Source organism: Trichosurus vulpecula, chromosome 9 (genome assembly GCF_011100635.1).
Source record: "Trichosurus vulpecula isolate mTriVul1 chromosome 9, mTriVul1.pri, whole genome shotgun sequence".
NCBI classification, from domain to species: domain Eukaryota; kingdom Metazoa; phylum Chordata; class Mammalia; order Diprotodontia; family Phalangeridae; genus Trichosurus; species Trichosurus vulpecula.
Genome location: NC_050581.1, coordinates 113,857,948 through 113,873,658, shown reverse-complemented (window position 1 = coordinate 113,873,658; position 15,711 = coordinate 113,857,948). Strand labels below are relative to the sequence as shown.

General features: G+C 42.6%; 1 protein-coding gene across 1 annotated transcript; it reads right to left on the bottom strand.

Moving 5' to 3' along the window:
• Nucleotides 1-5,500: 5,500 nt before the first annotated feature.
• LOC118832211 (serine protease 42-like) lies at nt 5,501-14,493 on the bottom strand. Its single transcript, XM_036739613.1, has 6 exons — nt 14,467-14,493; nt 12,079-12,325; nt 10,892-11,054; nt 8,903-9,168; nt 7,085-7,248; nt 5,501-5,740 (listed from the first exon to the last, which is right to left on the bottom strand). Exons 1-6 carry the CDS (start codon nt 14,491-14,493, stop codon nt 5,501-5,503), a joined length of 1,107 nt encoding a protein of 368 aa, XP_036595508.1.
• Between the last annotated feature and the right edge of the window lie 1,218 nt (nt 14,494-15,711).

The window sequence follows — 15,711 nt, the reverse complement described above, 5'->3', positions numbered from 1 at the left end:
GTTCTCAAATGGGGTTGATCTGTCAGGACATGGAAGGGGAAGGGGTGATATAGCTCTTGAGCCTGTGAAGCAAACAAGGGGTTGGAGTAAGGAGACAGCCACAAATAAGGACGTCTCAATTCCAGGGGTCCATCAGTCAGCCCTTATTAAGCACCCACTATATGCCAGGCAAGCGAAGGCCTGGTATATAGTAGGTATTTCATAAACATTTCTTGACTGAGTATCAACTGAAAGAACTGCCATAGATGCTGTGCTCCATTGGTGTTCCTTCCACAGGCAATGATCAGTTGTTTTCCTGGATGGAACAGAATGCAGAAGGACTGGAGGACCATCATCTCTGCTACCCAACTTACCATGGAAGATGAGCTATTCTCTAACAAAAAGAGGGTTTTTCCATTAGAAACAAACAAAAACTACCCCCCAAAGCCAGGGGAGAATACAAACCAGGGACGTAGAGGTCAAGAGGTTGGAAAGTAAAATGTGGCATAGATGGGAAGGGAAAGATTCCCTTCTCTCCCTTCCACCTCTCCCAAGAGTTGAACCTGTTTCCAATAGTGGATGAGAATAGACCTTCCGTTTTAATAATAATAATAATAAGTTCCTATTGATGTCTTTTGTGTTTTTATCACAATTTCACCTAATATCCTTCCCTTTCTGTCTCTCAGAGAGCCATCCCATATAACAAATAGTATTTTTAAAGTAAGGGTAAAATTAGCACAACTGATCAATACATTGAAAGTCTGAAAATATGCAACATCTATGAACCTCCCACCTCCACTAAAGGATGGGCTGGGGGCAGTATCAAATTCTTCTTACATCTGCTTGAGTCATATTTAATCTTTATAATTTTGCTACTCTGTGTGTGTGTGTGTGTGTGTGTGTGTGTGTGTGTGTGTGTATGTGTGTGGTTACATTCTTTCCATTTACATTGTGGTCATCATTGGGTATATTCTCTTGGTTCTGCTCACTTCACTCTGCATCAGTTCATGTAGATCTTTCCATGCTTTTCTGTATCCATCACATTCATCTTGTCATACAGCATAGTAACATTCTATTGTATTCATGTTTCACAACTTTTTTAGCTATTCCCCAATCGATGAATATATTTGTTTCCAGTTCTTTGGTATTAGAAAAATTGCTGCCATAAATATTTTGGTGTATGTGGGGACTAAATCTTATCAATGGCCACCTTGAAATATCAGCTTAGTAAAGGAATCTTTGGGTCATGGGTTATGGACATTTTAGTCACTTCATTTGCATGATTCCAGATTGCTTTCCGATATGGCTGTTCCACTTCACAGCTCCACTCATAATGCACTAGTGTGCCAATTTTCCCACAGTCCCTCCAGCATGGACCATTCCCATCATTTGTCATCTTTGCTAATTTGCAATGAAACCTCAAGGTTGTTTTTATTTGCATTTCTCTTATTATAGGCAATTTGAAGCATCCTTCATATACTTGCTAATAGTCTTCAATTCTTTTAAGAACTGTTTGTTCATATCTTTTGACCACTTACCTATTGGGGAATAGTCTTTGCTCTCATTTGAATATCAATTGTTTCTACTTCTTGGATACCAAACTCTCATCAGAGAAATTTGATACAAAGAGTATTCCCCCCTCCTCCCCCCACCCCATTAAGTCACTTGCCTTCCAGGTGCATTAATTTTATTTGTGCAGAAGCTTTTCAGTTTCATGTAATCAAAGTTACCTGTTTTATTTTCTGTAATTGGCCCTATTCCTTGTTTAGTTAAGAATACGTATTCTACCCGTAGGTGTGAGGTATCTGATTTGCTTCTCTCTATATTTTTAATAGTATGATCTTTGATATTTTGGTCATATATCCATTTAGAATGTATTGTGGAATATGGTGTAATGTGTTGGTCTAAGCCTAATTTCCATCATCCTACTTTTTGGTTTTCCTAGCAGTTATCAAATAGGATTACGTTTTCCTATTTATCAAAACTGGGTCATTGAGTTCCATTGTTTCTGACTCTCCCTTGTCTGGTCTGTTCCATTGATCTTCCTTTCTATTTTTTTTTAACCAGTACCAGATGATTTTGATGACTGCTGCCTTACAAAATAGTTTGAGGTCTGGAAGTGCCAGTGCTATTCCCCCTTCATTGCTGCTTCTTTTCATATTTCCCCTTTTATTCTAAATCTTTTGTTTTTCCAAATGAATTTTGTTATTATTTTTCTGTAAAGCGTCCCTTTGATAATTTGATTGGCATAGTATTAAATCTGGGAATTAACTTTGGTAGTATTGTCACTTTTATTATTGGCGTGCCACAGCCACGAGCACAAAATGTTCCTCTAGCTATTTAAGTTGTTCTTTATTTCTTTCAGGAGCATTTTGTAATTAAATTTATACAAGTATTTTGTGTGCTTTGGTAGATTAGTCCAATATTTTATGCATTCTATAGCTTATTAGGGCAGCTGGGAGGTGCAGCGCATAGAGTGCTGGGCTTAAAGTCAGGAAGATTAGTCTTCCAGAGTTCAAATCTGGCCTCAGACACTTAACTAGCTATGTGACCCTGGGTAAGTCACTTTTTCTCATTTGTCAAATGAGCAGGAAAGGAAATGGCAAATCACTCCTGTATCTTTGCCAAGAAAACCCCAAATGGGGTCATGAATAGTTGGACACGACTGAAACTACTCAATAACAACACAGCTATTTGGAATGGAATTTCTCTTTCTATTATCGCCTCTTGGATTTTGTTATTATTACATAGAAATGTGATTGATTTTTAAGTGTTTATTTTGTAGCCTGCAACTCTGATAAAGCTATAAATTGTCTTAATATCTTCGTGGGTTTCTTAGGACTGTCTGAGCAAACCGTCATATCATCAGCAAGTTGGGATAGTTTTATCTCTTCTTTACCTATCTTTATGCCTTTAATTTCTTTCTCTTGTCTTATTGCTATTGCCAACATTTCCAGAGCAATATCAGGTAATATTGGGGAGAGTGGGCATACCTGCTTTACTCCTGACTTTATAGTGAAAAGTTTTAGTATATCTCTTTTGCACATGATGTTTGCTTTTGCTTTTAGACACTTTTTAGGATATTAAAAAAGTCCCTCTATACCTATACTTTGTAGAGCTTTTAGCATAAATGAATGTTGTACTTTGTCAAAGACTCTCCTGCATCTACTGAGATAATCATGTGGTTTGGATATTTTTCTTTTTAATATAATTAATCACCTTGATTGTTTTCCCAATGTTGAAAAGTCCTTGCAATCTTTGCCCTGGTATAAATTCAACTTAGTTACAATGCATGATTTCTTGGATGAGTTGCTATAGGCTATTTGATAGGATTTTATTTAAAATTTCTGAATTGATATGCAATTATGACACTCATGTATAATTCTGTGCTTTATGCTTCCCTGGTTTAGGTATCAGGGATATATTTGCCTCAAAAAAGGAACCTGGCATGGTACTTCCTCATATTTGGGAACAATTCGTATAGTATTGGCATTAATTGTTCTTTAGAAGTTTGATATAGTTCTCCTGTGAGTCCATTAGGACCAAGAGTTGTTTTGTTATTTCTAAATGATTTTTAAGGTCCCTTCTAGCCCTAAGTCCTATAATCCTGTAAATTCTAGGTGGGATCTTAGGTTCAGAGATTCTGGGTTCAAATCTTGGCTCTACTCCTTACTACTCATGTGAGCTTGGGCAAGTCAAATCTCTTTCTCTGGACCTCAGTTTTCTCACTTGTAGAATGAGGCATGCCAGCTAGGTAACCCCTTCAGTTCTAAATCTATGATCCTAAACATTCTTTCCAAAATGGATAGAGCTGGAGCCTCTGAACTGGAAGCAAATGCTTGTCCTCCAGAGAAGGGTAATGTAAATTGGAGAAAGACCCAGGAATACTGCTTTGAGGAACTACAGACAATCGATTTCCCCGAGATCACCCCTGTTACCCTGGTCTCCAAGGTTCTGCTATTCTTCAGTTCCCATGGCATCCCACCCCATTTCAGCTGCCTGTAGGAGGGATAATGCTACAAATTTCCGTATCAACCAAAATATGCCACTTCCATGACTCTAAATTGTGAAACCTCCCTCTGCAATCATAATGTGTTGACCCTCCATCTCTCGACCTCTACCTTGGTTCTTGCCATTTTTAGGTCCCTTATGGTAGAGTTATTTGATACCACACAGATTACTGGTTGTAGATTTCAACTTTAAGGTTTGACAGATTTGGGAGCGGCTCTCATCCCAACCTAGATGCCTTCTCCATGAGGGCAGCACAATACCTAATGGTCCATGCCAAACTGACAGTCATCTCCCTAAATAATATCCAGTCCCTTCATCCCTCCCTGTCCTCAGAGGCAGTCACTCCTCCCATCGTCTCCTCTGTTGCATGTCTTAACATTTCTCTATCACTTCAGCAGTTCTCTCCTACGTTGCATGAACCTCTAAGGAAGAGGTAGCCTTTTCTTTGCCAAGGCTAACTAACCCCTCTGCTTGTGCCTTGATCTCGTTTCCTCCCTTCTACACCAGGAGCTTGCCCCTTTGATCAAGAACCTTCAGCCTCTCACTCTTTACTGTGTCCTTTCTCACTGCCTACAAGTTGATTCAAGCCTCCCTTCTACTTAAATTTTTTTTCACCTAAACTCCTTAAGCAGCCAAGGCAACTGGGAAATACAATCGTCTTTTCTTGGTCCTCCTGTTATGTGACCTTTTGGCAACTTTGGATCCTTTGCTGGACCTTCTCTCTTCTCCTTGTCTGCCGTGAATCTCCTAGGTCTTGGTTTTCTTGTTACTTTTTTAATTAATTTAATTTGCTCACAAGGGTGGCAATGTTTTCCAGGCAATGGGTGCAACCAAACAGGCCACCAATACCACTAATGCATGATTTGATGAGAGATGGGCATCTGGGTGGCACCAGAGAAGTTCATCACCAGTTCCAACACATTTATACCCAGAGATAATACTTTTTCTCTCAGTCAGCTGCACACTTTTTCAAAGTTTTATTAACATGAAGCATTAATGATCAAAGACAAGGGTGGATCAAAGGGAACAATGTCCCATCCATCTAGCAAAGGGGAAGTGAAAGGCTTTAGGTCTCTGGCCCGAGAGCAGATGGGGACTGGGGGAGGGGATAGAGAAATGGAGAGCAATGGCTTCTTCGGCAGAAGAGAACTGAGCAGAGGGTAGAGGAGCTCAGGAACTTTGGAAGCCAAAAGTTCTCCCTGTCTTCCTGACAGTCTGCCTTGGTTTGTGTTGCATCCACCTCCTATGGCCAAAGACCACACTCCAGATCATGGCACCTGCTCAAGAGCGAATTATAATAAAAACAATGAGCACAACCAACAACAGCAACTCAAGTTTATAGCTGGCTTTAAGATTTGCCAAGTGCTTTCCATACAGTAACTGGCTCATCCTCTTGCAACCCAGCTGATTTGAAGGTAAGGAAGGATGAGCAGTAAGAGTTGAGGAAGGTCTGAAAGCAGGTAAAAGAAGGGGACCTGAGTATAGACTGCAGACACATAAGGGGGCTGTGTCATGGAGTTATCAGGACACACAACAGCAGCAGCATCGAGACAAACGTGAGGCAGGAAGAGGCCAAAAAGAAAGAGCCTCTTTGGTTTATGGTTCTGATGATCCATGTGGAGAATGAACTGACTCTGGTATAAACTCCAGGGATTTCAGGTTTTCCACAGCCAATTCCCCAGCTCACTATCCCCACCTGCACCCAGGTGTGTTCTCCAACTTCACAGGCAAGGGCCCCGCCTGAGTCTCCCTGGAGAAAAAGAGAGGAGTTTAGAGTAGAAACTAGAACCTTGAGAGTGGAGTATGGATGAGTAACGAGATTTTATTGATCCCCAGACACCTCAGGAAGGGTAGAAAAATAGCCACAGAAGTGTTTCTGTAGGAGATGAGCATGAGAAACCACTTCTCCCAGCATATATCAATTTGCCTAACTCTTATATTAAAAAAAGGATTACTCCATGACTTTTGCCACAACCCCTGAGACCATCCCAATCCCATCATGGCTCTCTGTCTCATCTTTCCCCAGTCTCTTCACAATCTTATTCTCTGTCTGGCCACAGGTTCATGCCTGCCAGAGGCTTGACACTGGCAGCTGATTTCTGGACCTGTGCAGGCTCTTCTACAGGGACCCACACCACAGGCACTCAACAAGAGAATTTGATGAAATCCTGAGTCTTTCCAGCACAATGATTCTTTTTGCCAGATTCTTCCAGGAAACAGAGTCATAAGCCTAGGGAGGGAGGCCCGAAAGGGAAAGAGCCTATCTATTTCCATTATGGCCTACACATTTGCTCAGAAGATTTGGAATGTCAGAGGTGAAAGGGACCACAGAGATCACCTGGTCCAACTCTTTCATTTTACAGATAATGTAACTGAGGCCCCAAAGAAAGAAATGGTTTGCCTGACATCATATATCTTCTTAGTGACAGAGCTAGGAATAAAGTCTAGGGATCCTATACCATAGCCCTCAGTTTCAAAGAAAGCTTGGTGGGGGGGCACAGTTTGTCTCACAACAACCCAATTCCACCTTGATGGAATTAGCATAACTCTAGATTCTTAAGCTCCCCCACTCCAACTCTTAGCTCTATGATCTTGCTTTGGCCCTGTCCACTTTTTTCAGAATCTTACCTCTTTGGACTCTATTTGTGTTTGGTTTCCCCTCCTCCATGGATTCTGGCCTTGAGGTTGTTTTTTTTAGTTCTCTCCCTTCCTTCTCCATAGTCTAGACCTAACTTCTCAAAGACCACGTAGCAGAGACACTTCTCTGTGCCTGACCCTTCATCTTCAACCCAGGGGCTCTTAACCTCTTTTGTGTCATGGACCCCTTTGGCAAAATGGTAAAGCCTAGCCCCTTTTCAGAATGATGTTTTTAAAAGTATAAAACAAAACATATTGGATTATGAAAGAACGCAGTTACATTGAAATCCATTTATCAAAATATTAACAAAAAAAATTTACAGACCCCACGTTAAGAACCATTGAGTCAGCAAAGCTCCAAAAAGGTGATTAGCCCAGACAGTCCTGATATTTGTTGCTAATATTCGGAACCCACGGTAACAAGTGGGGAGGGTGAAGGAGGATGGGAGGCACTAACCTGGCAGGCATCTTTTCCTTCTGGATGATAGGCACAGATCATCTTACTGTTGACCATGGTCACAAATTGTGAGATAAACAAGAACTTTCTCAACATCTGGTTGCAGTAATTTCTTTCAAGAAGGTATAGATCAGTCTCCAGAAGAACAAGAGGATGTGAGTCATCTGTGAACAGGGATGCTGGTGGTCAACAGGCTATGATACAGACAGAGGGTCATCAATCCTTCTCTACCTTCCACTCTTCTCCTGAGGTCTCTGCAGTCCTGGGAACCACTCCCACCCTGCTCCTGCTCCAGCACATCTCCAAAAGCCAGAGCTCACTGCAAAGGCAAATCCTCCACCCCACAATGGTTCAGAATGCCCAGACTTGGTCTCCCCAAGCTGCAGAGGCCAATCACAAAAGCTAGAAGGGAAAGGGGGATGAGAAGCATGCATGTGAAGGGGAGAAAGGGCCGCAGAAGGGGTAGTCTGTGGGCACAGGTCAGGGGGACTCACTATTTAGAATAATAATTCTAATCCCTTGCATTGATTCACTGTTTTCTCCTTTTTGTGGTTTTTTTTTTTTTGCAGGGGGGAAGGCAGGGCAATTGGGGTTAAGTGACTTGCCCAAGGTCACACAGCTAGTAAGTGTGTCAAGTGGCTGAAGCTGGATTTGAACTCAGGGCCTCCTGACTCCAAGGTCAGAGCTCTACTCACTGAGCCACCTAGCTGCCCCGTTTTCCTCTTTTCAAGACCTCCAAGAAGCCTCCCCTAACCTTCTAGTCCACAGTGAGTTTTCTGTCCTCTGAGTTCCTATAGTCCTGACTGTCTGCTATTCATCTGCTATTCACAAGGTCAGAACTATCCTGGGTCCTTGAGAGTGGTAATAGACCTTGGAGGTGACTTAGTCCTATCTCCATCTAGATCAGGAATCCCTTCTATATTATTCATGATGATGGTCATCTACATCTGCTTGAGTCCTTTCAGTAATAGGAGGTTCACTGAAGGCAGCTCATTCCATTAGGGAACCACTCACAATGTAAGCAAATTTCTCATGACTTTCCTTGATCTAAATTAATCCTCATAATATTCACTAGGGATTCTTAAACTTGAGTTTTTAATAGTTATCCCTTCTACATTGTGAGGGTTAGGGGCACAGAGCTTCCCCACTCCACCCCACCCTAGATCTGGAAAATCTGTGTAAATTTCTTTTTTACCAGAAAAGAAGTCCGAATTTTTTTTCTTTTATGGGGTGTTTACAGTACCTTATTTTAAAGTTTGGGTTAAGTATTTGGTCACAGGCTATGTTTTGTCTGCTGGCCTTCACATGTCATCTCCCCCCAAATTCCCATTTAATTTCTCATGCCAACCCTTATCTAAACCCCAGTGGGGAAAGTTACAATATGGAAAGGATAACTGTATTTTGAAAGCTGCATTTCAATATAATTGTCTTCCCTTGTATTACTATATATTTGATGTAATGCATTTAAAACAGTCATGCTAAGGATTCCATAGGTTTCCGCAGACTGCCCAAAGGGCCCCTTGACACATAAAAGAGTAGAATTTCTGCACAAGTGAGCTGCACAGGCACATGTCCGCCTATGGGCACCACACTAACTATTCAGAGACCCTAAGCTCCAGCCATTCCTTCTCTCCTCCCTCCCCCTCCTACCCCTCACACCTGACCTCCAGGAAAGCTCCTATCATCGGGGAAAGGGAAGTTAGCCAGCCAGAGGCCAGAGCTCCTGCTGCCCCTGAGCTCAATCTTGTAGACTTGGCAGAAAAAGGCAGCTCTTGGCTCTGCACTGGGGAGACCAAGAACCACATGACCCTCTCTCACTGTTGTTTTCTTTGGTCCTGCCCCATCCTGCCACCCAACATTGGGTTCCGTTCTTCAAGTCGAATTTGTTAGAAGGGAGGCAGATAGGTTGAATCTTTTGGGTGAATTTCACAGGAGATTCCAAGTGCACAAGAGCAATGTCATTTCTGATGATGATGAAGTCTGAATAAGAGGGATGGATGAGGATGTCCTTGACAGCAGCGATGGTACTGTTCTTAGAGGTATAATAGGATATATCTCCAAGCTTCACAGTGTAATTATAATTCCTGTGGGAAAGAGAACACATCATAAAACTTATACCGCCACCAATATCCATGTGCTTGGGTTATTTCATGTGAATATAGGCATGGCATCCAAACTCCTCTCCCTGGGATTTCAGGGCTCTAACAATCTGGCCATAGCTTTCTTTAACCCGTCCACGTGGACCCTCAGCTCCAATCTTACTCATCTCTTGCTTGTTTCAGATACATATCATTCTCTTCCCTTTCATCTGGACCTTCGGTCTTACTCTCCTATTGCTTTCTCCCCAAGCCACCTGCCTTTGGGGCCAGTGATACCCTTTCTTTCTGCTCCTCCTCTTAAGCCCTGTGGAACTCAAGACCTCAAGGCCTTCTCTGACCCCTCCAGCTCACAATGAGTTGTCTCTCCTCTGAATTCCTATCTGTGTCATTCATCTGCTATACACATTGTCAGATCTACACTGGGTCATCTTTTCAACAGCCTAACCAGCTGGACCAGAAACCATGCTCAGAAGGCTTTAATTCTTGCCCATCTGGAACTTCACTCTGGGGTCTCTTCCCCTGGTTGGTGGCTGCCATTGATCCAGATAAAATCTATAACTTTCCAGACTAGACTGTCCCTCCTCAGTCACCACTCTCTTAAGTCTAGGGTCTTCCCATGGAAAAACGTAAATTCTCTGTAAGCAGGAACAAGCTTTGTTTTGCATTTATGTCTCCGGCACTTAGTATGGTGCTTAACACGGTAGCAAGTGGTTATGGAATGCTTTTCCATTTATTCGTTTTTTTGCCAAGGAAAAAGACAAAGTTTATTACAGATTTCCTATAATGGGATTCCTATTATGGGGAATCTGAATCTGAGCCTTCATTTATTCTTTACATTTATTATACACAATTTTTAAAAGCGAGCTGCACAAAATAGAGATTCATGGCTTCACATATAATCTTTTGTGTATGTTCTGAGTCCCCAACAAGATTTTAAGCTCTGAGAACAGGGATTCCGCAGGATACCTAGTACAATTGATCAATTAATAAACATTTATTAAATACCCATAATTATACCCAAATACTGCCACAGCAGGCACCTGGCTAAGCACTCAGGACAAAAAGCAGCAAAAAACCCAGTCCTTGTCCTCAAGGTGCTTACAATCTAAAGGGAAGACAACTTGCAAGCTATGTAGAAGCTTAATAGGAAATAATTAACAGAGGGAAGACATTAGAATTCAGAGGTGTTGGGGAAAGCTTCCCATAAAAGGTGGGATTTTAGTTGGGACTTGAAGAAAGCCAAGGAGGTCAGTAGTCAGAGCAGAGAAGGAAGAGCATTCCTGGCATAGGGAACAGAAGCCAGGAGACGGAGCGTCTTGTTTGTGGAACTGCCAGGAGGCCATTATCACTGGATGGAAGAGCACATTTCAAGGAGTAAGGTATAGGAAGACTGGAAAGGTAAGGCAAGAGAGGGCCAAGCTACAAAGGGTCAAACAGAGGATTTTGTACAGTGCCCTAAATATTGAATGCACTCATCAAATGTTTTGTACAAGGACTGATACACTTAAGAAATGCTTTTTGAGTGATTGGTTCATTGATTGATTGATGGGGACAGCAGGAGGAGAGGTGTTGTCCCAATTTAGGTACAGTTGCCCTGGAAGAACAAAGGGTATTTTCATCTCTCTGGTTTTGGGGGGAATTCATGGTAATCGGTACCTGAGGTAGTTTTCCTCCCACATGCGTGTGGTCTGGCAAGGGGTAAACTCACCACAAGACACAGTGCGCAGCTGTCAACACCCATTCGGCATCAATGAGGGCTCCTCCACATATGTGCTGGCCATAAATTTGCAGGCTCACCTGCCAGGGATGCTTGGTTGGTGTGGCAGGGTGTCCATGAAAGACTTTCCTAAATGGATGGTATTGGCCACAAGCTGAGGGTAGGGAGTAGGGGGGAAGAAGGAAGGCAAGCATGGAAAGGAAGAGGGAGGGAGAGACAGAGACAGACACAGAGACAGACAGAAACAGAGAAAAAGAGAGGAGACAAGAGAGACAGATAGAGAGAGGAGAGACACAGAGAGAGATTAAAGTAGTGCTTTTCCCATTAAATGGGATGAAAGGGGTTCATAGAGCCTAGGAGATGGACCCTTAAAATTCATCTAATCCAATCGCCTCCTTTTCCAAACAAGAAAGGCTTGCTTGAGGTCCTATAGTTGGTAAACAGTGGTGGATTTGGCCCTTGGATTTCTGCCTCCAAGTCCAGGGTCCTTTACCCGGCCACCAGTAATGACAGTGCTTCTATGGGACCTCTGACATTGCGGGGCTTTTACTCTCCTTAGGTCTGTGGCTCCATGAACGGGAATATTGGGGGTGGGGGCATATCTCTGCCTTCCTTCGCTTCCCAGCCCTCCTTAAGAAGACACATGGATTCATCAAAGCTCAGGAATCTCACGACAATTTCTCCCGCCAAGGCCCCACACACAGGAGGTTCAAGTCCCTGAAAATAACTGATGGACAGAAAGTGGATCACTGTATTCCGTAGGTATCAAATGCATGGGAAGGCTGCCGGGGGAGGGGAGAATATGTAACCTGGGCCAGTGAATGAATAGCAACAATGAATATCCTGCATTCTCTTGGACTGTAGGTCTGTGTCTCCGTCTTCCCCTCCCTAATCAAGCCCCTTCCTCCCTCCTTACTCCTCTTCCATTTGTTCCAGCCTCTCTGAGGATATTGATCCCTGCCTGCCCCCACCCCAGATTTACCCCCTCCCATCTCTCCCAAATCCAGCCCTACTTTGCCCCATGATACCTGTTCCCAACAATGTGCCTCATCTCCCCTAAAACCTCAAATGAGAGAATATTTGTAAAGCTCAGTACACAATTGGGGCTTCATAAATGCACACTCTTTTTCCTTCCCCTAAACCCCAGCAGACCCCTCTGAATGTGGGGGGGGGGGGACTCTCACCAGATTCATTGCACGGCATGAGAACCAGCAGCAGGAAGCAGAGCCCAGGCCCGAGGGAGGCTGTAAGATGCAGACCCCCAACCCTCGGCAGCCCCATAGATAGCCCTGCCCCCTTAGGACGGGGGATTCCATAGGGAGGGTGGGGAGAGTTCCGCAAATCCCCAATAACCATAACGTGCTTGGCTGCCCCCAATGTCCCTTCTCCAAGACGCCCCTTAGCACTGGGGATCCCAGAACCTTCCTGCACCAGAGCCCACTAGTAATCAAACTCCTCCCTACGGAGCCCCCTAGTGCTGGAGACCTCACAGCTCCTCCCCGCGGAGCCCCCTAGTGCTGGGGACTTCACAGCCCCTCCCCGCGGAGCCTCCTAGTGCTGGGGACCTCACAGCCCCTCCCCTTGGAGCCCCCTAGTACTAAAGGACCTCCCAGCCCCTCCCCGCGGAGCCCCCTAGTGCTGGGGACCTCCCAGCCCCTCCCCGCGGAGCCTCCTAGTACTAAAGGACCTCCCAGCCCCTCCCCGCGGAGCCTCCTAGTACTAAAGGACCTCCCAGCCCCTCCCTGCAGAGCCCCCTAGTGCTAGGAACCTCACAGCCCGCTCTCTATGGAGCCCCCCAGTGCTAAAGAACCTCTGAGCCCCCTCCCTGCAGAGCCCCCTAGTGCTGGGGACCTCTAAGGACCAAAAGAGCATCTTCAGGTAAAGTGGCATCATTTCAGAATCTCACAGGTGGAAGGACTTCGGAGGTCTTCTAATCCAAACATTCAGCTCCCAGTGGACAATCTTCTCTAGACCATCCCTCGCAGTAGCCATCCTGCCCCTGGAGATCTCATTCTCCTACAGTGACCACCAATCTGCTGTTGGACAACTTAGATTATCATTAAAATAAATTTGTTTTTATGAACTTGTTATTAAAAGGCCTTTCTTGTGGTCTATGATTGTGATGGAATACTACTATGTTATAAGAAATGACAAGCAGGATGGTTTCAGAAAAAACTTGATGCAAAGTGCAGTGAGCAGAACCAGGAGAACACTGTACATGGTAGAGGGGATCAACCCTGGAAGACTTTGTTGCTCTGATCGAGATAATTATCTAAGGCAGTTCTGAAGGACTTGTGATGAAAAGTGCTGTCTATTAGTCACAGAAAAAACTGATGAAATCTAAGTGCAAATTGAAGCATAGTTTTTTTCACTTTATTTTTCTGCTTTTTTTTTTTTTTGCAACATGGCTAATGTGGAAATGTTTTGTATGATTTCATATGTATAATCAATTTCACATTTCCTGCCTTCTCAATGCTTGGGGGAGGAGCAGGCGGCAGGGAAAAAATTCAGAACTCAATTTTTTTAAAATGTTAAAAATAAATAATAAACTTGTTGTTTGTTTTTTAAAAAGGTCTTTCTTGTATTGTGTCAGCTATTATTGAACACCTACTATGTGCCAGGCGATATAAAGAAGGGCAAAAGACAAGTCTTTACTCTCAAGAAGCTCACAATCTAATAATGGGGGAAACAGCATGAAAAAACTATGTATGAGCAAGCTATATTCAGGATAAACTGGAAATAATCAAGAGAGGAAGGCACTAGAATTAAGGGGAACCAGAAAAATCTTCTATAGAAAGTGAGATTTGTGAGATTTATCCTTCTCCTTGTTCATAGAATGTCTAATCTTTCTACCACATCTCTTAAATATTTCAAGGCCCCCATGTGTTTTCTTCCCCAGGCTAGACATCCTCAGTTTTTAAAATCGATAGCTTCCATATCTTACACTCTTCTGATCACTGTTCTGCGGACGTCCACCAGTGGGCTAACATCTTAAAGGCAGGACCCAATCCTGAACCCAGTTCTCCAGATGTGACCTGAGCAGAGGACAGTGTGATTGTCATCTTTTTTTTCTGAATGTCTTTGAATGCAACCCAAAAATCGCATTAACTTTTTCAGTAACAAGATCACTCTCATTAGTGCACCCTGGGTTTTTATTTTACTTAGACCCAGCCTCCCCCAACACCTCTATGTTATTTTAAGTAAGCATTTCCCTGGCCTTGTGCCACTGATATTTCTTACTATGAGTGTAAGAAACTCACAAAATGAATATTGCCATATATAAAATAAAACAGAAAAATAGGATTTTGGGAAGCTATAAATCTTTATTTTGAAAAAAAAATGACCGTTCTTATAACAAGTAAATAAAGTCAAACCAAACAATGAGAGGCAGCTTTGGCATAGTAGATTGAGGGCTAGGCTTGAAATCAGGAAGGACTAGGTTCAAATCCTCGTTATGTTATCCATTGGCTGTGTGACCTTGGACCAATCACTTAGTTCCAGGAAACTTCATAAGACTATAATTTGTAGAGAAGGTAACAACCTGCTACATAGAGGGATTCCCTCACCTGGGAGTTTCCAATGCCAAGGTCCATGTGTCCATAACCCTATCCTAAGGAAAACAAATCATACATTTGCTATGTTCAAAAAATATGCTTCATTCTGTACCTTAAATCCATTACCTCCCTCTTAGGAGGTGTGTAAGCCTGCTTCATCACCTGGCCTCTGGAATTATGACTGGTCATTGTATTGGTCAGGGTTCTGATTGTTCAAAATTGTTTTTCTCTGGGATGTTACTGTTAATATATAAATTGTTCTCCTGGTTCAACTCACTTCACACATGTTGTCCCAGGCATCTCTGAAATTGTTTCTTTTGCCACTTCTTATCAAGGAGTGATATTTCATTACACTCATACATCATATATCATAAGACCATCCCTTAATTAATGGACATCTCCTTTGTTTACAATTCTTTGCTGTTAAAAAAACTGCTATTAGTATTTTTGTAGAAACAAACATTTTTCTTCTTTCTTTGATTTTTTTGGTGTAGAGGCCTAATGTTGGTACTGCTAAATCAAAGGTTCAATTGAGTGACTTTGGGGACATAGTCACAAATTGCTTTCCAGAATAGATGGGTCGAGTCACAGTTTTACCAACAGAGCACCATTGTGTCTGTCTTCCTCCAGTCTAGTCGACAGTTTTTCCTTTTTTTGTCATCTTTGCCGATCTGATGGGTGTGCGAGTGGGAATTTCAGAGTTGTTTTAATTTGCACTTCTCTAACTATTAGTGACATGGAGCATTTTTTTCATATAGCTGTTGAGATCTTGGATTTCTTCCTTTAAGAACTACCAGTTCATATCCTTTGATCATTTAGCCACTATGGAATGGCTATCATTCTTCTATATTTGAATCAGATGCTTATATATTTAGTATCAGAGAAACTTGTTGCAAAGATTTTTTTCTCTTACTGTTTCTCTTTTCATTTCTTATTTTTTAAGTTTGAATTTTATGTTTATTTTTAGTTCCACATTCTCTCTTTCCCTCCACCCTTTCCTCCATCCATTGAGAAGGCAAGAAATTATGATACCCATTACATATATACAGTCATGCAAGACATTTCTGCATTAGCCACATTAAAAAAAATAAAGGAAAAAATATGCTTCAATCTGCACTGAGTCCATCAGTTCACCATCTGGAGGTGGATAACATTTTATACCATGAGTCCTGTGGAGATGTGGGAGATCATTATATTGATCAGAGTTACTAAGTCTTTCACGATTGATTTTCCTTATGTTCCTGTTACTGTATAAAT